Below are 24,850 nucleotides of genomic sequence, written 5' to 3' on the forward strand. Positions count from 1 at the left end.
TTGCGACGGATGCAGGAAATGCTGGAGAAGATCCAGGAGCAGATGCACACACAGAAAGAGGCCTATTAACTCCGCCCCTTCCTCCCCCGGCTGGCCAATCCCACTGCCCACCCCCCACACTTCCATACCTCCCATCGTTACGAGAAACGGCCAGGACCCCCCCACCTCTCCCCCACCCATCCCCCCCCCCCCGAGGACCTTTGACCTCCGGAGTACTTCCGTCCTGTTAGCGTGGCCACTGTGTTCCCGGGGGGGGTGTGACTGAAGGTGGGGCCTGCTCTGACATCACAGCACGGACCTGCCACCTTCAGTACAGTTGTCCCGTTTCTCTTACAGTCAGCGACAGGTCATGTGCAGCTCAGACACCCATCATTCCTATGTTCCCGTCGGCCGTCTGTACTGAAGAGGCCACAGACGCACAGGCGCGTGCGTTCCATGTGCGCCATTTGTTATGGGGGGGTGGGGGGGGAGAGAATTCGGGGCAGCACTGCACCCACACACTCCTATCACATTTTTCCACATGCAGAATATGCCAATAGATGCTTACATAAACAGATGCGGTGAATTTATTTTTTTCTAAAAGATGCTATTTTGTGCGTAAGATTCTTTCTGTTGTACTGTATAATATAACATGTATTTTGTGTACTTTGTATATTCGGGCGGTGTGTGGTGAGAATGGGCTTCTCTTACAACACGCGCGCTCTCCCGGAACACATGAATGTGTCCTATCCACAGGATTTTTTTATGTTCTCGGTTTTTACCAACGTTTAACTGAAGTACTGTAGCTCGCCCTCATTACTGTGCTTTTATTTAAAGGGCTCAACTCCACATTTAACACAAACGGGTGTCCTCGAATTTAGTTTTGAGCTCCTGGCTATCGTGAGTTTTAAGCTACGTGTAAGGGATAGGTACTGTTCTTATAGTGAAGACTGTACCTGAATCCAGTGAGAGAAGCTGGTCAGGTGAGCTGAACATCCACACAAGGGTGCCATTCAGAGTCCTGACATTCCCATAAGACACTGCCAGACCCACACCCACATCTACAGACCCCTGTCCAAACGCTTCTCTGCCAGACCCACACCCACCCTTCTCCAACCCTCACAACGCTTCTCTGCCAGACCAACACCCACATCTACAGACCCCTCCCCAAACCTCAGAATGCTTTTCTGCCAGACCCACACCCACATCTACAGACCCCTGTCCAAACGCTTCTCTGCCAGACCCACACCTACCCTTCTCCAACCCTCACAACGCTTCTCTGCCAGACCAACACCCACATCTACAGACTCCTCTGCAAACCTCAGAACACTTCTCTACCAGACCAACACCCACATCTACAGACCCCTCCCCAAACGCTTCTCTGCCAGACCAACACCCACATCTACAGACCCCTCCCCAAACCTCAGAATGCTTTTCAACCAGACCAACACCCACATCTACAGACCCCTCCCCAAACGCGTCTCTGCCAGACCAACACCCACATCTACAGACCCCTCCCCAAACCTCAGAATGCTTTTCTGCCAGACCAACACCCACATCTACAGACCCCTCCCCAAACCTCAGAACGCTTCTCTGCCAAGCTAACACCCACATCTACAGACCCCTCTCCAAACCTCAGAATGCTTCTCTGCCAAGCTAACACCCACATCTACAGACCCCTCCCCAAACCTCAGAATGCTTCTCTGCCAAGCTAACACCCACATCTACAGACCCCTCCCCAAACCTCAGAACGCTTCTCTGACAGGCCAACACCCACATCTACAGACCCCTCTCCAAACCTCAGAACGCTTCTCTGCCAAGCTAACACCCACATCTACAGACCCCTCCCCAAACCTCAGAACGCTTCTCTGACAGGCCAACACCCACATCTACAGACCCCTCCCCAAACCTCAGAACGCCTCTCCTTATCCTCTTCTGTAAAATGAGCAGGGTATCTGCCAACTGTAATATATTTATTGATAGAAACCATGAAGAACTGTGGACCAAGTTATAACCTGGGGAAGTAATGATCTTTGGTTCTTTTTTTTTTCATGATTTAAATGTCAAGCTTTTACCTGACTTGTTTGACCACAGGTTCTGAAACGGGAGCTGGTGGTTAAACCAGAACCTCAGTTAGACCACTGGGTTCAGTCACTGCATGCGTAGAGAATATACCTCCTTACGAAGGCCTCACGATGTATGAAATGGCTGTCTACCTTGAGGCCAAATGTGTAATTTTGTTTTATGACGGCGGATCTTGTTTTAATGTTCTACGTGCCAGTGATGGGGAGCAACGAGAGGCCAGCGCAAATGAAGCTGAACCAGGTGTTTTCTTTAACCTTGTCTTGCAGTTCGGTGTCCTTACAAAAAAGAAGGATTAATTAAATGACACTTTTGATGTGGAGTATGTTTAGATACTGCTTGTTGCAAATGTATTTGGTTAATATAAATGAAAGCATACTTATTGACATTATTTTACAAGACAATGCATATCAAAAGGGGGAAAACAAGGTAGCCATGGTTACCCTTGTTTTTTTTTATTTCAGTTTTTACCAGGGGGGGACCTTGTCTTTACATTCAGTGTGAGTGGGTTTTGTTTTTGTTTTGTTTGTTTTTTTACATTCTCTTGGTTGTCAGAAATTCATTTATTAAATGTGTTCATGTAATAAATAACTTTATAAATTCATAGAGGATAAAAGGCAATAGAATATTGTACACAATTAATAAAATGAAAATCGAGAGCATCGTGAAGTGTGCTTTTTCCCCCGAAAATACGAATTCTGAAACGCTGAATCATCAGCACACACATTTCTGTAAATGTTATGATTTATTCCCATTTTTCTGTGCATTTTTTCCATTTTTGACATGATGAACAGATCTAAATACAGCCTACGATCCACAGGCAATATATACCAAACTTTCTCCATAGGGAAAATGAGTAATTTCATATATATAATATCAAGAGTTCTGTCAGGCTGTCTGCATGGTGTACAGTACTGCTTGTGGTCCCAGAATGAGCTAAAGAAATGAAATATAAAAAGAAAAGAAAAAAAATCAAAATCTACATGCAAAAACAGTTAACGGTCACATTAAAATATATTTATGTATATATATATATCCCCATTTGAATGTGTACACACACTATTTGCATGTATATGTGCACAAACATGATTTTACAGGTTACATCTTTAAAAATATAGCACCTGAACAGGCTTTTTTTCCATGCCCCTCTAGCTTCACCTCTTTCTTGCTCCCGCCCCCTCTTCTCACTTAAAAGGGGAGCTGTGATTGGCTGGTGTGGAGCGATGCTGCTGTCAATCACAGTGTACAGGCCTTGTTGCAGCAGTGCAGAGTGTAATTCCAAGAGGCAAACTGCTCTCAACAGGGCGGAGGAGCAGCAAGGACATCAGAGACACCCGAGTGCACCACTGCCCCCAGTGGCTGAAGACACGTACTGCACCTCCCGCTACCTTACACTAATGACATAAGTCAATGCAGTCCCAAAGAACTGTGTAGCATGAACAAACACACACACGTGCACACACACAAGCCAACTAGTGGGATGCATACAATCATAGTTTCAGGAACATTTTTACCCCCCAAATAAAGAATAAAATAACAGACACAGAAAAACCCAACTGGACAGAACCTCTCTCACAAATAAACCACAAGAGGGCGCCCTCCCTGTCAATGCAACTACACAAACTGCGGGCTGCGATGGTGACCTTTGGCCTCCTAAAGGTCAAAGGCACAATGCAGACTCCATGTCTGGTCTTGCTGCTCTCGCACTCCCGTGTAAAGTCTCAGTGTAGTACTGGTCTCTGGCCAGCAAGGGGCACCGGAGAGTAGCATAAAGAAGTGCTTCGTTGAAACTGAACACGGGCTGCTCTGTGACTCGAGGCACACGTGCACTCGGCCTTCACTCCCAAAGAGGAAGACCTCACTTTCACTACCACGCGTCACGCTTCTGCACACACACACCAACAGCGTAGCCGCACACACCAGGCTCACGGTACGCAAAAACGACCCTCCGGGGGGGGGGGGGCGGGGCACAGTGATGATCTACCCCCCCCCCTAATGTACCACCCAAAAATCCACCTCACAAAACAGAAGTCAATCAGGTGTCTTGCTGGGGACGTTATTGTGACATCATAATCCCCAGTAAGGTATTGGTGGAGGCAGGATTGTGACATCATTCAGAAGGGTCAGAATGCCCTCTTTCCTACAACACACACCCTGAACCCAAACACTCGCTCGTACTCCAGCTCTGTGTGGAATTCCAAAAAGATGGGGTTCATCAGTTCTCCACAACACACGCCCAAACACTACAGAGCCCTCACTTTAGTTTCATCATTAAATATGTTTATGTTTTTCACTATATACTTTAAATGTAAAATAAAGCATTTTTTTGGAATGTACTGAGTTGCCCTTTACAGTTTTGGTTGGTCAGAAGTCCAAGGGGCGTGTCTCCATTGGGCCCCGCCCCGTCCTCAGGCCAGCTTGAGCGTGCTCACAGGGAAGGAGGGCATGGTCACCATGGTGACGGGGTTGAGGACGGTCTGGCCCACCAGCTGCGAGTGATGTGTCACTACAGCCGGCTGGCAGTTCACCTGCGCGTGCGTTAGCGCGTTCACCTGCGCTTGAGATAGCGTGTTCACCTGCGCGTGCGATAGCGTGTTCACCTGTGCGTGGCTTAGCGTGTTCACCTGTGCATGAGATAGCGTGTTCACCTGGGCGGGCGATAGCGTGTTCACCTGGGCGTGAGACAGCGCGTTCACCTGCGCGTGGGTTAGCGTGTTCACCTGCGCGTGGGTTAGCGTGTTCACCTGGGCGTGGGTTAGCGTGTTCACCTGGGCATGGGTTAGCGTGTGGGCGAGGTGGCTCATCATGGTCGGTGGGTACAGGTGAGCCACCGGGTGCACAGTGATGTGGCTGATGGGCTGGGGGGCGGAGGAGGGGGCAGACACGGTGGCCTGGGGGGCGGACACTATGGCCTGGGGGGCGGAGCAGGGGGCGGGCACTATGGCCTGGGGGGCGGAGCAGGGCGCGAGGTGCGCCACGTGCTTGGAGCCCGCCTGGATGACGGACGCGTGCGCGATGACGCTGGGCATGCTGGCGGCCGTCACCACGTGCGTGTGGGCGTGGCTCTGGGCGGGCGGAGCGGCGGGAAGCTGGACCAGCGGCTGAGGGGGCTGGTGCTGGGCGGGGATGGCAGTGGGCGTGGCCTGGGCCATGTGAGGCACTTTGGATGGCGGCTGCAGGTGGTCTTCATCTGCATTGTCATCAACATTGTCCTCCCCCTCTGAAACAGACACATAATAATTTAGTTGAGCATTGTTTGGCAGAATAGCCTGTTCTCGTCATTATGTTATGTTATGTTAAATACTTCACCAGTTTTCAACTATCTCTGTGTGATTTTTAAGAGGATTCCATGCCAAGAAAATCCTGAACATTTAACCATTTGTTTGTACAATGAGAGCGGCCATCCAGAAAGCATCCAAATCGTCACAAACGTCACTGACGCCCACAGGAAACAAGAGAGGCTAGTTTTCCTGGATTTGGAACTCCCGCTTTAATGGGGCACGGCCTGTTGCTAGGATTCTCCTCCCACTTATTTACTTTGCCTCAGAGACTACCTTGTAACGTATTTCTGCTAAAAATTGCAATGTCAATGTCGGTCAATGTCAATGGTTTATGTCTATTGTAACTGGCATTATAAATGTAATTTGGCTTCAATACGAGTGCTTCAAAATATCAGACAAAGAAAATAAGAATATAGACAGGAATATAATGTAGAAACATGCGAGAGGAAGGGATGAAATATTCTCTGTTACGTCACACAAGCAGGTAAAATAGCGCCGTTCAACTGCTGCTCTGTGATTCGGATATTTAAGAGTTTCATTATTTAATGAATATCGCACACTTTAGTTATGAACTAGTTACACTCCTAGCACTGGACTCCTTTCATAAAGCCATGGTTTGTAGCGAGTGTTCTCAACTCAAGCACATATTCTAGGTGTTTCATTCCTTGCTGTATGCTACCTATCGTTCGCGTTGGTTTCTGAATTAGGCTAGCTATGCTTCACTGCCAACAGAACGGCCCCCACTGTCAACGAACTTGTTTACATTTGGACTTCCCACGTCAGTGAGAAGAGGAATACGCTTTTGACGAACGATCATTTGGTAGAAAGGTTTCTTTATGGTTTGTAGGTTACAATGTCTATACGGGAAACGTGATGCAATGCGTCGCTAACTGCTTTCCCCGAAGCGGCTCACAACTCAAACAGAAGAAGGTCAGAACGTCCGTCTCGTCATGAAAGTGGGTGTCAATCAAACGCTCAGCCGCGGTTGTTGTAGTAATTTTAGTTTAGTTTCGGTCATGGCGGAAGAAAAACACAATTTTCTCTGGCAATACTATACGGTTTCTTAATGTGGTTGCTAGTTTGGATCATGGTAACTACATTGACTTAAGATTCCTTTAATATGCAGTGGCACTGAATAGCATTACCAGTGCAACCACTGCTTATCTGAATAACATTGACAGCACCACTGATATCACATCAATGGAGATTTAAAAATCTCTACAGAGGACGATCAGCACGGTTTAGCCTGACACAAGGAAAACGACCGAAGTAGCAAATATTATGTTTGAGCACGTTTGGTATGAGCAAATGCAAAACCGTAAATCTGCAGAAATGGAATACGAAGAACATTTTGTGAAAGAACAGTAAATTATGTATGCCTTTGTCAAGCAAAGTAATTACTCCGTATGATATGTGACTTTTTTCTAGGCACGATTAGCAAGTCATCCAGCAGGTTGTGCAAACGCCAAAGCTACGAGCAATCGGGACAGCTACAATACCGTGGCATCCATCTGCACTTGTTTGTTTTTATAGTGTTTTTAGCCACGTCGCCTTCCCAGTTATGAACCGCACAACAGCCCGGTAGCTGCCTAGCGTCTGTGCGATTTTCGGACCACCGAATCTTTGTAATAACACGTGCGAGGCAGTGAAGATGAGGACCAGCTGTCCGTGATGAGGAATAGTCGGTGAATAGTCCTGCTCAAAGCGGACTGTTGCAGCGCCGGGTCGGCATGCGAACAGCTATCACGGACAGAAGTCCAACAGGTGCGCGCCTGCTGGGCGGCGACGTCATTTGTTGCTATGGCAGCCAGAAGGCTGAACGCAGCCTGACTTCAGCCCTGAGCACCTGTACTCCCTATGAACACTACTGTGGATTGGCTGTGCATGTAGCGCAGTGTGGAGTGTGTAAAGCGCATAGTTTACTGTGTATGTAGCGCAGTGTGGAGTGTGTAAAGCGCATAGTTTACTGTGCATGTAGCGCAGTGTGGAGTGTGTAAAGCGTGTAGTTTGTGCATGTAGAGCAGTGTGAAGTGTGTAAAGCACGTAGTTTACTGTGTATGTAGCGCAGTGTGGAGTGTGTAAAGCGCGTAGTTTACTGTGCACGCTGCGCAGTGTGGAGTGTGTAAAGCATGTAGTTTATTGTGCATGTAGAGCAGTGTGGAGTGTATAAAGCGCGTAGTTTACTGTGCAGGTAGTGCAGTGTGGAGTGTGTAAAGCGCGTAGTTTACTGTGCAGGTAGTGCAGTGTGGAGTGTGTAAAGCGCGTAGTTTACTGTGCAGGTAGTGCAGTGTGGAGTGTGTAAAGCGCGTAGTTTACTGTGTATGTAGCGCAGTGTGGAGTGTGTAAAGCGCGTAGTTTACTGTGCATGTAGCGCAGTGTGGAGTGTGTAAAGCGCGTAGTTTACTGTGCTGTGCATATAGTGCAGTGTGGAGTGTTTAAAGCGTGTAGTTTACTGTGTATGTAGCGCAGTGTGGAGTGTGTAAAGCGTGTAGTTTACTGTGTATGTAGCGCAGTGTGGAGTGTGTAAAGCGCGTAGTTTACTGTGCATGTAGCGCAGTGTGGAGTGTGTAAAGCGCGTAGTTTACTGTGCATGTAGCGCAGTGTGGAGTGTGTAAAGCGCGTAGTTTACTGTGCTGTGCATATAGTGCAGTGTGGAGTGTTTAAAGCGCGTAGTTTACTGTGCATATAGTGCAGTGTGGAGTGTGTAAAGCGCGTAGTTTACTGTGTATGTAGCGCAGTGTGGAGTGTGTAAAGCGCGTAGTTTACTGTGCATGTAGCGCAGTGTGGAGTGTGTAAAGCGCGTAGTTTACTGTGCTGTGCATATAGTGCAGTGTGGAGTGTTTAAAGCGTGTAGTTTACTGTGCATGCAGCGCAGTGTGGAGTGTGTAAAGCATGTAGTTTGTGTATGTAGCGCAGTGTGGAGAGTGTAAAGCGTGTAGTTTGTGTATGTAGCGCAGTGTGGAGTGTGTAAAGCGTGTAGTTTGTGTATGTAGCGCAGTGTGGAGTGTGTAAAGCATGTAGTTTGTGTATGTAGCGCAGTGTGGAGTGTGTAAAGCATGTAGTTTGTGTATGTAGCGCAGTGTGGAGTGTGTAAAGCATGTAGTTTGAGTATGTAGCGCAGTGTGGAGTGTTTAAAGCGTGTAGTTTGTTGTGCATGTAGTGCAGTGCGGAGCGCGCAGTGGTACCGGAGGCGGTGGAGGTGGACGCCTGGTCGTCCTCGGGCTGCGCGGTCAGCCTCAGCACGCGCTCCATCTCCATGACGTTCATCCACTGGCCCAGCTCGTTCTTCAGCTCGGCCAATCGCTGCTGCGTGGAGATCTTCTCCCGCGCCAGGCGCTCCATCTCGTGCTCGTACTCCTTCTCCTTCCTCTTCAGCGTCTGCAGAGAGGAGGGGAGCTCAGTTTACACACACTACACACTCAACACACCGCATGTACCTTACACACACTACATACACTACACACTCAACACACCGCATGTACCTTACACACACTACATACACTACACACTCAACACACCGCATGTACCTTACACACACTACATACACTACACACTCAACACACCGCATGTACCTTACACACACTACATACGCTACACACTCAACACACCGCATGTACCTTACACACACTACATACGCTACACACTCAACACACCGCATGTACCTTACACGTACTACATACACTACACACTCAACACACCGCATGTACCTTACACACTACATACTACATAGGGCGACATAGCTCAGGAGGTAAGACCGATTGTCTGGCAGTCGGAGGGTTGCCGGTTCAAACCCCGCCCTGGTCATGTCGAAGTGTCCTTGAGCAAGACACCTAACCCCTAACTGCTCTGGCAAATGAGAGGCATCAATTGTAAAGCGCTTTGGATAAAAGCGCTATATAAATGCAGTCCATTTACCATTTACATACACTACACTCAACACACCACATGTACCTTACACACACTACATACACTACACACTCAACACACCGCATGTACCTTACACACACTACTTAAAGCACTGTGCAAACGTTAGAGGCCACCTTTTTATTTACTTTCCAGTGAAAACAGCCATTAGGTTCAAGTTTAGTTTTCAGTATCAGAAAATGTCACCTCCAAAATTCAGTCTAGAAAGCTGGTCGCATTTTCTTCTTCTCTCATCCAAATAATCCCAAACGTATTCAGCGATGTTGAGGTCTGGACTCTGGACTGGCCAGTCCATTGTTCTGAGAACACCAGCAGCTTGATCTTCTTAGCATTACATTACATTACAGGCATTTAGCTGATGCTCTTAGCAGTGTGCTTGGGCTCATTATCTCGCTGTAGAATTAATTTGCTCCCAATGCAATATTCTTAAAAATGAGAGGTTATTGCATATGTTAATATTTGTATTTATCAGCATTCATGATACCTTCAATCAAAACCAAATCACCAAATCCACATGTTGTTATACAACCCCAAACTTCAACTGAACCTCCACCATGTTTGACTGATGGTTGTAGACATGGTTCTTCATTGCTCTGTAAGTGTACACACTGCCTACTCTTATATTAGAATATCTCAAATTTGCCCTCATCAGTCCATGAAACTCCACATCTCCACATCTCAGTTGTCCATGAGAGCTCAAATTTTCTTTTCTTTCATTAATTTCCTTTTCTCAGCAGTGGCCTTCTGACAGATAAACATCCTTTCAAAGCCACAGAATTGAGTTCTTCTCACAGTGGAAGGATTGACAGAACAATCTGTGGATTTCATCAGACCTGAAGAAAGAGTAGAGCTTATTTTTTTCCTCTCTCAAAGGTAAAATCTTTAAGCCCTGTCTTTGTGGTGGTGATAGTTTCAGTGGTCTACCAGTTCTTGCACGGTTGTTAGGAGTCCCATTTTCTCTGTATCTAGAAATAATTGTTTTGAACAGTTTTGGAAACTCCTGTTTTTTCCCCCATTTATTTTCCTTTGACTTTCACTTTCCTTATGCAGTAATGAGCTTATATCTAATCTCATCAGAAATATCTCATGCCATTTTATATGCATGCCAAAGTAACATGCAAGGCAGGTAAGGTATGTTTGGGTCGTTGTTTGAATGTTAGAGTCACTTTTGAAAGCAAATGGTAGCGTAGTGTCATTGAAACTTTCGGTAACAACTTGTTGGGAGGACACACCTGAAACTTGTTTGTTTATTGGAAGGATGGAAGACGTAAAGTTGCAGTAAGGTGCACAAGAACAGAATGGACGCATACTAGTTTTGATATGATATGTAGTGGTGGACTATATGCTGTAATTTTCTGTTAAATATACTCTATTTTTCCTGCATTATTGTCTGACACATCTGAAAGATAAATATTGCACGGAATGGCTGATTTGATGGGAAACTGAATTTGAAAGGGGTTTGTCCCTGACTTTTGCACAGTACTGTACAATACACACTCAGCATATACTACATGTACCTTACACACTCTACATAAACTACACACTACACACATCTCACATACAGCTGTATACCTGAGACACTCTACGCACAACCTACACTCTCAAAAGACACCTTACACACTGTACCTACACCTTTACTGCCCATTTTGTACCTTTAACACCATATACACACTTCATACAATCAAAACGCACCTAATAATGTTCACATACCACACAGACCTTACAGACTACAGACACTTTAACCACTCAGTGTATACCATACACACTCCTTATACCCTGAACACACCTTACACAGATCATGAACACCTGTGTGCACGTAACGCATACCTTAAACAAACACCACACACACCTGGCCCTCTGAACACACCTTACACACACCACAGACTACACACTACATACGTCTTGCACACTACACACATCTTCCACAGACTGCACAAACCATACACACACACACACATACGAACATATACATAAACACACATTTTACACATCTGCAACAAGGAAAATAAATGCACATAAAAGTACGTGTGTGTGTGTGTGTGTGTGTGTGGGTCGTTGTGTGTGTGTGACGATTTCTCTCCCCAGACTGTCATAGCCATTGTCCCAGCAAATGAGATGCTTCTGTCCCTCACTGTTGTCAGGACAACAGTGGGGAAAAGCCATGGTTCCCTTGGCAACCAAAAGGATGAGAAACAGGATAGGGCAGTGTGATACACCACGCGCAGCAACGTGGCAGCCTGTGAGAGGCTGTGTGAAGTGATGTGATAGGTTGCGGTAGCTTGTGATAGGCTGTGATGGGCTGCAGTGAGTTATGATTGGTTGTGGGGTGCACCTGCACAATGATGTAAAGGAGAGATGGGGCTGCTTCCACCTGTTTCACGACTCTCCTTCTATCCCTCCCAACTCTTCATCCATTTCTCTATAAATCATTTTTTCCATTTCTATGTATCCACCTGTCCCTCTATGTATCCCTCTATCAATTGCTTCCTGAAAAAACAATGAACAAGTACTTTTATGAAACTAAAAACAGAATGCATGTATGTTTAATACAAAAGCTTGAAACTTCCTCTCAACCAATCTGGAGCAGCCAGCCTGTACAGACGCTGTTAATACCCTGTGACACATAAAACTGCCACTCATCCACACGCTGCCATCTGTCCTTCTGAGCTCACCTCACTTAGAGAAAATGACAGCTATTACATTCATCCTGCAGAAAAGCTCACTGCGGTCAGTCTGGACTTACAGTAAAACAGGCAGTGGAAAACGGCCTCGTTTCAGGACAATGCTTCTGCGCTTTGCAGCTGGGGCCCATTAAAGGCCAGGGCCACAGTGCCCGAGAGAGCAGGGGGAGGGGCCACAGTGATGGGCTGAGAGAGAAGGGGGAGGGGCCACAGTGATGGGCTGAGAGAGAAGGGGGAGGGGCCACAGTGATGGGCTGAGAGAGCAGGGGGAGGGGCCACAGTGATGGGCTGAGAGAGAAGGGGGAGGGGCCGCAGTGATGGATGGAGAGAGCAGGGGGAGGGGCCACAGTGATGGACTGAGAGAACAGGGGAAGGGGCCACATTGATGGACTGAGAGAGCAGGGGGAGGAGCCACAGTGATGGACTGAGAGAGCAGGGGGAGGGGCCACAGTGATGGACTGAGAGAGCAGGGGGAGGGGCCACAGTGATGGACTGAGAGAGCAGGGGGAGGAGCCACAGTAGAGAAGAGGAAGACACAGAAGAGCTCCAAATAAGGGCAAACAGAAATTCAGTAAGCTTAAAATAAAAAATGAAAACTTTCAAACAAGGTGGCCCAATTCAAACTTGCCTTCAGGAAAAGGAACAATAGGACCCCAGGAACAAACGCCGCCACTTCCTCTTCCCCTAACTGCAGCGCTCACAGACAACGCTGGCGAATGTGGGAAACGTCAGCGCTGCCCAATACGGAAGGTTCTGGAATATCAGCTGCTTTCAACCCTGGCCCTGGAGTGACCCCGCGTAATGCTGGCTTCTGTCCAAACCTCTATTGGAACTCCTGAAGCATGAAGAATTGCTCATTGTTTTTAATTAAACTTCCAAGGCCCAGTGACGGATGATTTACTCTTGCAATGACACATATCAAAAAGATATTCATGCTAAAAACAATTAGTATGAAATATAATAAAGACATTCAGCCAATCATGTCCATTTTAAGACAACTAGCGCTTTCATGGTTCTGTCACCATGTTAAAATACTGATTTTGGAACAGGATAAACTCCGTAATAATTAACTGACAAACCTACAGCTAAACTCAATTTAATCTTAAATTCATTTAATTCTGAATGTCTAGGCCTACGACCGGTCACTGATACTGAACTCTATTTGCGGAAAAAAGAAGAGTTCAAGGACAAAACTGAAAGGTAATGAGCGAAACCAACAAGTCCTGTTTAAGGAGCTCGCTTTCAATCACCTTAAACGCGAGATTAGCAGGAACAAAAAAACCACAGGGTGTCTGTTTGTGTTTTCGTTCAATAGGTGGTTGTCCTGCTGCACGAAGCCAAGACTGAGCCGTCAGCCCGCGAGGGGGGGGTGGGGAAGGGGGGGGGGGGGGGGGGGGGTGGGGGGGTGATGTCAGGGAGCTCAGAGTAGCCATGTGCTCAAGGCTCACATGGACCAAGACGGGGTGAGCGGTGGGGGGGGGGGGTGGGGGAGGAGGAGTGGTTACTGGATCTACAGGCCTTATCTGAAATCAACAACAGAACCCTTATCACACCAAAATACTGCTTTAGAGCAATCACTTTGTGCTTACTTGTAACTGCATACCATTTTATTACCAATTTTATGGAAAAAAAAGTCAACAAAACCATTTCCTTTTGATATAAAGTGAGTCATTTTTAAACACACAATCCAGAGGACTTTTCGTGTTCTTTCTAAATGAAAACTAAACAAATAAACAAATGAAGTGAAGATTGATTAGAAGGTAAATCACCATGTTACTAATGTCAGCATTTTGGTGTCCAAAACACCAACACCAAATCCTCCTGCAATGGGCAGTACTGACTGAATCTTGTCACTTTCAGGTTTTAAAAAAAAACATTTAAAATGGCAACCAAATAAAGTAGTTTCAAGGGACTGTTTTCTGGGTTTTTTCTATATTTGTTTTTTTAGTGTGCAATGAAGGAAATTTCAGATAAAAAAGTTTTTGAGGACCTACTGGTTTGACAATGACTGATATAGGGGCATTTGGGAGGTTTGTGGTCTAAAGCAAGAAAATACACTTCAACTAATTACACTTCCAGAAGCTGACCATGTGAACAGTTTATCATTTTATAGTATTTATTCACAATTATAAAACACCTTTTTTATCAATACGCCTTTTTAAAGCTGTTCCGGTACTTCTTAGGAAACACTTCCAACGGAAAATAAGATTAAAATGAATCTTTTGGAGAATAATCGTGGAAACACACACGCGTAAGAACCTCTGGAAGAGTAGCGTGCCGCACAAGCCTCCCATGCCCGTTCCGCAGTGCTGTATTACCGGCCCTCTGAAGCTGGGTTCTGTGAATAATTAATGGGCGACGAAAAGAAATCTCCGTAAAAAAGACGCACTGTTAATAGAGCAGAAGCTGAAACCGCACCTCAGTGGCTATTGGCTGTTGACCAGATTTGAAACGATGTTCAAATTTAATGTCTTCATTCTAAGCGGCCAGCTTAAAATGAAGGCGGAATACAATTAACAGCCTCGTCGTCGTGTCTGTAAGTGTAGTGATTATGGGGACTTTTTTTTTTTTGAGGGGGAAACGGTCTCACTTGTACCCCTGCTGTAACTCGAGCACAGAAGGATGGGACAGGGACTACCAGTTTAACGGGGACAAGCTGACACGCTCACGTCGTGCTGGGAAGGGAGGGGGGGGGGGGCTGCTGGGGGATCAAGTGACATGCATTACCCCCCCCCCAACCCCCCACCGCCTCCACCTCACTGCCCTACTTTCCACAGGCACCCTGCTTCCAGCCCAGGCAACTCAGAACACACTGTGGAGCCTGCACACCATACACACACACACACACACACACACCACACAAATACACACACACAACACATACACATCTCACCACACACCACACACACACACAACACATACATCTGTCTCTCACACACACACACACACATCTTCCCACACACACAACACATACACATCTCACCACACACCGCACACACAATACACACACAACACACATATACACTACAAACAACTAACAAGAGCTCATTAAACACATTTAAAAGTCTGAGCACACACACAGTGAACTGAGAGGTACATAACAGCCAGTTTGAAATGTGCTGTACTGCTATTAGGGTAATTACGGTACCGCCCTTGTATCTGGCCACACCTCCTGCCAGCTGCTACCTTTCTTGGTATTGTGTTCTGAAACCATCATCACCGTGCACGTCTCCAATCACTCCAGATAAAAGCCAAAACGGTCAGGTGGTGATTGTCATCACCGATGACGGTGTGTCCCAGGATACGGAATGACGCGCGTCTCCTGGGAAACAGAAGCTCACCTGGATGTAGCGCAGCGCGCTGCGTAGCACGCTCAGGTTGGACGTCTTCTTCTCGTCCACTGTGGGGACCGTCTTCTTCAGGGTCTCAAAGCATTCCTTCAGGTGCGCTCGCCTGCCAGAGCAGACAGCATGGACTCATCTCCCATCATTCATTGCTGTGGGCCTCGATATGGCCACTTCTGTTCCTGTCTGAAACTGTACCAATCAACACTAATCTGCTTTTTGAATAAAGCTATAAAGATTCACTGGTCTTCAGCTACAGGATAACTCCACATTAACATGGTTCTTCACTACGGAGTGCCTAAAGGGACAGGCTACCATCCAAACATCCCCTGCACATGCATACACGCTCTACACCTACACACACCCTCCTACGTCCACCAAAACCCACATACATCCTCCCACAAATGCATTCACATACACCCTCCTACACTCACATATAGCAACTTACACAAATATACACCCTTCTACACTACCCTATTACCACATACATCCTCCTATACCTGCATATACCCTCATACGCACTTCTAAAATCATGTATACCCAGCCACACACACATATACCAACTTACACGAATACACACCCTTCTACACTACCCTGCTGCCACATACATCCTCCTATACTTATACCAGCACACACCGTCATACACACTTTTAGAATCATGAACACCCACCCACACCTACATATATCTGCATACATCTTTTATTTGCTCACAATAGAAAAACAAATCCTTTTTTCTTGTCATCACTATTTGGACAGCTCATAAAAACAGCACACAGCCTACATGATTTATTATTTTCTAACTTGAGCCATGAATGATATCGGGGCTAAACCAAATATGCTGAGCGTACGCACTTCACCAGATGAACAAGGCCACACATACTACTCCCGGGCTCGGGGCCAATATCCCATCTGCCATATTAATTTCATAAGTGTCTGCACCGCTCGGCTGGCCGTGGAAACACCGCAGACGTACACCTCGGGTCAGCGAATCGCAGCGGGAGACAGACCTACCTGTTCTTCTCCAGCTTGTTGTGGACCTCTCTTGTCCCCGCCCTGCGAACACAGAATCACACCGTAAGGGCATAGGGTTGAGACCCAAGCCCAATGCCCTCCACAAATAAGGGCATTAGGGCAAGGTGTGATCGACGAGGGACGTGTAAGCTCTCTCCACTGGCTCCCAGGCTGGAGCGCTAGAGGCTAGCGTACGCTAAGCTGCAAAGCTACCTGTACAGGTGTGTGTGGTGCAGTAATGACAACAGCAGGGTTAGAAAGAGCTCGCCCTGCTCTTAAGGAGCTGTATCACTTAGCTTAGACTAGCTAGATGAGGACTGGCTCAGACTGCGACACATCGGGTACGCCGTTAGCTACTAGCCATTGTTCTTAATCATAGAGTCACGTGACCAGAGTTCAGAGGTCACTCACCCGCCTGGCCTCCTCTTTGCGTCTAAGTTGCGGGAGTCATCCGTGACAGCAGGCTGGAGGGTGGGGCTGGTCGGAGCCTGTACTGGCATGGGCTGTAGAAGAGGTGCATGCTGGGAGGCTGGGGGGGCCGGGCTGGGGTACAGCAGCTGCTTGGGATTGGGGGCCTGAAGCAGAGCTGTAGACTCACCCTTTACCTGAGAAGCCAGCTGGAGGTGCTGGTGCTGTGGGGGCGGGGCTGGAGGAGGGCTGGGGCGGGGGTCAGAGAGAGGGGTCAGGGCAGTGACCGCGGGAGTGGGCAGGAGTTTGGGGCTTGCTGACAGCACTGGAATTGGTATAACTGTGATGGGGACTGGAGGAGGGACGGCAGGGGGTGGAACAGGAGTGGGGCAGGGTTCCGGGCAAAACCTCCCAGACCAGGTCAAATGGTTGACCTCTACTGGCTGCACCAATGAGGCGACTTCTGCTCGCTTCTGCTCCGCCTCATGATTGAGACGGAGTTTCTCCCTCAGGTCATCCTCCTCTGTGAAGAAATGGGACCCAGATCAGGTGACATCAAAGCACCAGGCTCTTACTGTGACATCAGTGTCCTACTGGGAAATACAGCTCCTATTGTGACATCACAGCACCAAGAGAATCCTACTGTGACCTCACTGGACCCAAGTAGACCATGGCTGTGTTCTAAAGCGTATACTTGTGTTCTGTGTTCTCGAGTTCCTGTAAGACCACACTTATAGATATACTTACAAGACCACACTTGCTGAGTGTAAGAACGCTTAAAGTTTGTTCGATCATAAACATACTTGTACTTTCATGTTACACTTCCACCATCTACTGTTACTAGATCCATCTAGCACTTATATTGCACCTGCATCATTATCTTGTTGTAGCTCGTTGTCATGCCTCCTAGTTTGACTAGCTATAACTTTCTGGTCCTAGCCTATGCTTACTGAGTGAACTGGACTTAATGTGTTCATGACTAGGAATAACTGTTACATGATGGGTATTGTACCTTATCGGACCTGTGTTTTGTAGTTGTTCTGATAACCATCAGTATGCACTTATTGTACTTCGCTTTGTATAAAAGCGTCTGCCAAATAAATTTAATGTAATGTACTTTGACATCACCACTACTGACCTCTAACCTTAGCAAGAAACACATCAACACTACAAAAATCCATAAATAAGATATACTTACACTTATGTTGTAATAGCAGTCTTTTCATTTTAACACAGCCAGTGCTATATGATGCTTTTCTTCATGACTAGCTGGCAGTTTTTCAGGTACTGGTAGCTTGTTTAATGGAAAACATACTATGAAATATTAGCTAGCTATTATTTGAGCTTGCTGTTGCTAATGTTAGCTAGCTTGCTCATTAAGTTTTATGTCTCAAAGAATCTTGTATTGTTATAGCTATCTATAACTGTCATGTACTAGTTCACTAGATTGGATTTCATATTACCTAGCTAGCTAGCCTTTTCTGTCCAAGAGCCTCTGTCACTAGTACTGTTTTGGTTAGGCACATAGGCTACATAGCTAGAACTGCAGCTGGAACAGTTTTTCAACTGCAGTTTTCAGACAGCTGGATGCATAGTGACAGGAAAACAGCAAGAGACTGATGTACTGACCATGAAAAACATTGTGAATCATCAACAAACAATTTAACTTGCTGTTGCTAACATTAGCTAGCTTGCTCGTTATTTTGTGTTCCAAAGCTTTTCTTCTTCATAGAGCTAACAGTAATCTGCTAGCTAGCTAGGCACTCATGCAACCGAACTGGCTCTATGTTGATTCCGTAGTGAAAGTCTGCCACACAACAACAGAAAATATTAATAAAGGGGCTGTGTATAACTCTGAGTAATGTTTTTATGTAAAATGGCAAATTATAGAGAAATATAAACTGAGACTTAACCGTATCCATCCCTAGCCTACATCATAGCCTACATACAGTAGGCCTACTTTCTTATTTATTACGATAAGTCTTCCTCTGTTTATCAACACCAGTCAAAACCAAAGCGATGTATTAGTGGAGCAGAAAGCTCATCAATGAAAATGAATTGGACAAGTGAGGGTGAATATGAATGTGGCAGAGGAGGGAAAATGTGATCGGCAGACAAAAATAAAATGTAACTTTTTTGAATCTACCTAAGCGTTGTGACTTTTAAATTTGAAAGTAAGTTGCAATCTGGAATAGTCTTCACACGTTTTTTTTTTTTGGCGTGTTCACGCATTAAAACACGTAAGGCGTTGTGGGCCCTTTGGCATTCCATACTATGTAACTAATTGCATAGTAGGTGGTGCATACTATTTAGTGTGCACCATTTCATTAGTGTGTGTAGGCCTCAGAAATCATGTTGTCATCTCCTTCAGATTTGGTAGCACTTTCAAGACTTCCAGACCAAATGAGAGAAATTAATGAGGTTTTCCCAATTCCTTCAAAAATAATGTATGAGATTTAGACATTGGTTTGTATATGAAAAAAGAATGCATTTCACCCAATTTTATAACTGAAAAAAGTTTGGTCCAATTTTCAAAAAACTAATTGCTAATGGCTAAGTGGTTAGCCCACCCGTGATGACCCGTCACACCATTACATCATCACACACAAGGCCACATTTTGAGCTACCATTCACACACGTAAACCATTAGCTGTGACGCGTTAATGTAATAAAGTATAAATTTGTTCTGTTTCGTACAATTGTATATATTATTGCAAATAGATGTTGTATTTTTTTTTTTTACAGCCTATGGTTCATAGCCTTCTTGGTTTGCAGTCAGGAGTACTTGCGTTTGTGTTAGCTTGTAGTTAACAACATAATTATTTTGGTTGGAAAGCGGCACCGGAAGTCAGTGGATCCAGTGCCGTTTAAGAGAGAAATGTGCGTAGATAAAAAACGTCCAAGTTTTAAATGCCAGTTTAAATCACAAACTGTGACAAAGACGGTTATGTGAAACTCCAGTCATTTTCTCCATAGATAAATTCTCCTTTGATCCAGAACTCCATATTTGGGCAAAGGTTTTTGCTTTATGTCAAACTTATAAGGCAGTTTGCTGGAAATATACTTTATGTGGCTCAAGTTCTAGCCCCTGGACCCCCCCCCCCCCTCCCCTTAGTGCAAACTTCAGCCCAAATACATTTTTAATCAGCTCATCAGTATTGTTCCACTCTGTTAGGAAAAATTCTTTCCACAATGTGGTGAGCCAGGCAATGAGATCTATCATTTTTCCATTAGCTGCAAGTTATGCATTATTCTTCCCTGAAATTTCTGTTTGCCGACCGACTTGCAAACACCAGCTCTGCTTCAGTTACCTACAGCTATGAGCAGTTTAACTAGCTAGTTCGGTAAAAGTAACTAATGACGATTTAATACTCAGCAGCTGTCTGTGCACCAAATAATTTTAAATAAATTATAGGAGTCCTTAGGATTGCGTGTCTTGTTGAGACATGTAGAAAACAAAATAAGTCAACACTCCAGATCTGGCTGCCCAACAATTGGCCACTATCGTTGTTCATTGTATTCTGGTCAACCCGGAAATTTGCGTGTCCCCATGGAAATAACCAGCTCAAGGAATTGCGGATTCAACATCACTGGCACAGCGTACAGTGAATGCATACTTGATATTTTGCGGAAGTTATGATGCCATTCAGACAAACTCTATTAAACAAACAATCAAATTTCTGACCTCGCCCACCCAAAATGTCATAGTGAGCAATTCCAGACACAGCCCCCATGTTCCTAGCTTTCTGCTGCAGTTCTGGCACAGAGACGGCAATATTAGAAGCGCCATACACAGAAATAACATCAAAATCTTTCTTTTAAAAAAAAAAAAAAAAAAAGTGAAGCCTTAGAGTAGCTTTAACCACAAAAAGAGTCACAGACGCACATTAATTGGCTCCTCACTGCTCAGCCTGTAGTACATCACATTACAGGCATTTAGCAGACGCTCTTATCCAGAGCGACTCACACAACTTTTACATCCATTTATGCAGCTGGATATATATACTGAAGCAATGCAGGTTAAGTGCCTTGCTCAAGGGTACAGTGTCCAACCCGGGAATCAAACCTGCGACCTCTAGGCTACAAGACCAGTTCCTTACACATTACACTGCACTGCCGCCCATGCACTGCATATAACCCTAGTTAATGAACACAGCCGCGCAGCAACGTTCCACAGCTTTACAGAATGACACAGACAAAACCCACCCGCTGCCCACTGGCTGATGCTCTCGCCTCCCCCTGCCACCCGTCTGCGCTCTGACACGCATGCAGCAGGTATCGACTCCGAGGTATCGGGTCCGTGGAGACCCATCTCTCCGACGGACAGTCGGGTCTGTGGAGACCCATCTCTCTGACAGACAGTCGGGTCTGTGGAGACCCATCTCTCTGACGGACAGTCGGGTCTGTGGAGACCCGTCTCTCTGACGGACAGTCGGGTCTGTGGAGACCCGTCTCTCCGATGGACAGTCGGGTCTGTGGAGACCCATCTCTCCGACGGACAGTCGGGTCTGTGGAGACCCATCTCTCTGACGGACAGTCGGGTCTGTGGAGACCCATCTCTCTGACGGACAGTCGGGTCTGTGGAGACCCATCTCTCTGACAGACAGTCGGGTCTGTGGAGACCCATCTCTCTGACGGACAGTCGGGTCTGTGGAGACCCGTCTCTCCGACGCACAGATCTGCGCTCTTCACACAGGTCACAGAGGCGCGGAGGTTTCACGTCGAGGCACAAACACCTACAGCGTTTGTGTCCTCATCAACAGACACGGCCACCGAGACAGCATGATTCAGGGGCACCACTGAAGTCAACAGCCACTGGAGCAGACACCACATCTCCGCAATCGGACGGGAACACTGAGCACTCCTAATGACTCAGTCAGTGACTCGGGATTTGACTGTGAACGCATAACACCAACCAACTGTGAAGTCCGAAACGGAAAGAGTATTTCTCCATTTAGAAAACCATTTTTCCTGGCCAGTGCTGTATTATTAACCTATGAGTTATAGAATGAAGGAGTGGTAAAGGACACAACAGAGGTTCAGAAGACAACACTACAGGGGTTATAAAATGAAATTACTACTGCGAAGCTGCTCTTTGGAAGTGGAGTTACATACAACATGAAAAAAGGTCCAACTTCTTGATGCATGCATGCATATATTATATTAAATCAGAGAAGGAAAAAAGTTGGGGTTCCCATCAAGTTTCTGCACAAGCTTCTAACCCTAGTCCTCACCATCAGGCTGCACATTCACTTAAATACCAAAGACACAGCACAGAATAACACAAGAACCAGGAGAAACCACAGCTGCTCGGAACGTGACCGTATAACCATGGCGACAGCACAGTTTGCACATTCTGTGCCAGCAAGGGTCAAGCTGGTGTGCTGACAAACAGCACTCATCTGAAAATAATTTTCCCAGATACACACCACAAAAAGAATTCAAACAGCAAAGGCTTTTTTTGTCAACAGGTTAGTAATGGTGTTGGAACACGCAGAAAATTTATGGAGGAGATGGTGGGATGTCTTTATATGGTGCAGCAAATCGTATGACCAATGAACTGATGTTTAGTGAATTATTAGTTTTTGAGACCTAGGCTGTCCCTTTAAACTGAGTTTATGTCCTTTACTTCGTGTACAAAGATGTACGAGAAACACACAAAGCAGGCACCCTATCGGCGTTCTTTCGTTTCTCATAAAACCTGGAACAGCTAAGAAATCCCCTCCCATAAAGCTGCGGCGACCGTATTTAGTGGAGTGCGTTGTGTAACCCGTATACAGGAGCGGTGGGTGGGGGATACAATGCCCTAGTTTCTCCGCAAGCTTGACCTGCCCAACTGAGAATAGGGACAGAAAAACACCAGAGTCTGGCGGGCGTGGTCGGCGAGCACGAGGTCGAAAGGGGACGGGCTTCAAGCACGCGGTCTCAGCTAGGAGGAGGGAACCCTGACACGTCACCAGCACACGATTACCCAGCCCTTCCCGAGATGTGGCGAATCGCACGTATAGTGCAAATATTATTTTGAAAGGAAAGCCCACAATGAAATTCAGTCTACTTCTACAAATCTCGTCCCGCAATGTAGTATCAGCATATGTGTAGCAAGAGTATTTAAGCTTGTATAAGTATTCTAAAAATGAGGAGGAGTTAGTGCAGCAACCGGGAAGTAGGTTTTAACCGTGCGTCATATGATACCCGGCTATGTCAGGTCATTATGTAAAGAGAACTCGACCTCGTCTCATGTTTGCCGCCGCCCTTTAAATACAAAGCTTTAACTCCTTTTAAACCTCAAAATGTGATACGGCACACAGGAAATTAATGTAGCCTTATTAAATTAGCTTACTAGCTACTATTTAGCTAACAACTTCCCGTTTATACTCGCGATATCGGAGCGGAAATGAAAGATTTTTTGAAATGGGGACAAGATCGTCGAAGATCACTAGCTGAGCAATAAATATGCAGTTCGAAAATGACCAAGAAGAAACAAACCGTGCACATTAAAAACACCCCACTGGACTCTTCAATTCAGCTAAAATTACGAAGCAGACCTTACACACGAACAAGTCTGTTAACACCACAGCGTACACATTCTGCTAACTTATTCATGTTCTTACACAATTTATGGCTCGAGACAGAAACTACATGCAACATGACCAAAGGAGCAGTACGGATCACACTCGTAGACAGTTCTGCAGTTGCTCAGCTGATTATCTATACTCGAAGACGCAGACTTAATACCCTTGTAGTCTGATACCAAGGGATTTCAATAGCGTGAAAGCGGCCAGATAAAACATACACATTAAATACAACTTTATCATTTTACTACGGTGGCGTGTTTGCAGAATTTACTTTTGGCTAAGGATGGCTTAGTGTGTTCTGATTTGCTGCAGGTCTGATTTGCTGTTATGTTAATATCACGCCCTTTCTCCGAACAAATAAAACTACCTTTAATATACTTCGTTTCCAGCGTTTTTTAACAGCGCTTACATTACCGCCCCCTCCCTCTGTACCCACAGCCCCCTCCCTTACCACGTGCTTTCTGTTGTTGCAGGGCTTGCCATTCCAAAAACTTGGCTGCTTCTAAAAGTGTCTCGATGCTCATCTCTCTAAAGTACCGTTACCTCGGTCTTGTTAGCAACTAGTGCAGATATTTACTGAGATGTCGTCTTTATTGTAGTCTCACGGGATCCCCTGTCCAACCTACAGAAAGCAGGAAAACGGAACCGGATCCCTCTCGTAAGAAGCCTTCTACACGCGTAAAAGGGTGAGAACAAGATGGCGATGCGAGTAATAGAAAACACAACACGGCAACAGCCAGACGGTTCACTCCGCCCACATTTTACTGCCCCTCCCCGCTACTACACCCCGGATAAAATACGGAAAATTGACTTTAAATTTGGACTTTGGAATGGAATGTTAAACATTTGATGTCGTATTCCCGCTTAGAAGATTTCCACCTCGTGACATTGATGTACAGAAGTCCGAATCTGACCCATATCATAGCAGTTTGATCTTCCCTGAGCGACTATGTATCACACGTTGTTATGCTTCGTGTATCCTGAAGATTTATAGACAGTAACTGTTTTGATTCCAACATTTTTCATTTGAAATTGATACACTGTATCGAGTCTCTCGCAGCGCCCTTTAATTTAATCTTTTAGTTCTTTTTGTTTCAATCAGAATATAAACGTTTTTTTGAGCAAAAAGTATTATATGTAATATTCATTCATCTATTTATTTTTTTCTGTGTGGATTATAGCTGTCCCCTATGTCCATATGTACACATATATCAAAAATTGGCTGTAATAACAGCAATAATCATCACATCACTATCATTTTAAATTTTAATGGTAAATTATATTTTACATTTATTTTTTGCAGTTTTGAAAAAAGTAACCAAGTAAAGGCACACTTGTAACAGAGAATATTCTGGTGGAAACTACAATAAAATTAACATTAGGTTAAAAACATTATTATTATTATTATTATTATGTGAAAAATAATACCAGACAGGACATAATTTAAAAATAGCTAAATTATGTCCTGTCCAGTATTATTTTTCTCATATACAACATCTGATATATAAAGACCACAAAGAGAACTGGTAATAATAATAATAATAATAATAATAATAATAATAATA

At 45.4% G+C, this 24,850-nt stretch overlaps 2 protein-coding genes across 7 annotated transcripts in view; one reads left to right on the top strand and one right to left on the bottom strand.

Moving 5' to 3' along the window:
• LOC118210178 (septin-4-like) overlaps window positions 1–2,720 on the top strand; it is a 48,550-nt gene extending 45,830 nt beyond the window's left edge. For all 6 annotated transcript variants that reach the window (XM_035386134.1, XM_035386135.1, XM_035386136.1 and 3 more), the window contains one exon: window positions 1–2,720. In XM_035386134.1, coding sequence (XP_035242025.1) covers window positions 1–69 — 69 coding nt within the window. In that variant the 3' untranslated portion in view covers window positions 70–2,720.
• A 54-nt stretch (window positions 2,721–2,774) lies between these two features.
• On the bottom strand, window positions 2,775–24,055 carry LOC118210177 (max-binding protein MNT-like). Its single transcript, XM_035386133.1, has 6 exons — window positions 23,737–24,055; window positions 16,714–17,233; window positions 16,303–16,344; window positions 15,289–15,400; window positions 8,528–8,720; window positions 2,775–5,281 (listed from the first exon to the last, which is right to left on the bottom strand). The coding sequence occupies exons 1-6, from the start codon at window positions 23,807–23,809 to the stop codon at window positions 4,470–4,472; spliced, it is 1,752 nt and encodes a 583-aa protein (XP_035242024.1). The 5' UTR covers window positions 23,810–24,055; the 3' UTR covers window positions 2,775–4,469.
• Window positions 24,056–24,850: the final 795 nt, after the last annotated feature.

The sequence above is a fragment of the Anguilla anguilla genome, chromosome 12 (assembly GCF_013347855.1).
Source record: "Anguilla anguilla isolate fAngAng1 chromosome 12, fAngAng1.pri, whole genome shotgun sequence".
Lineage (NCBI taxonomy): Eukaryota > Metazoa > Chordata > Actinopteri > Anguilliformes > Anguillidae > Anguilla > Anguilla anguilla.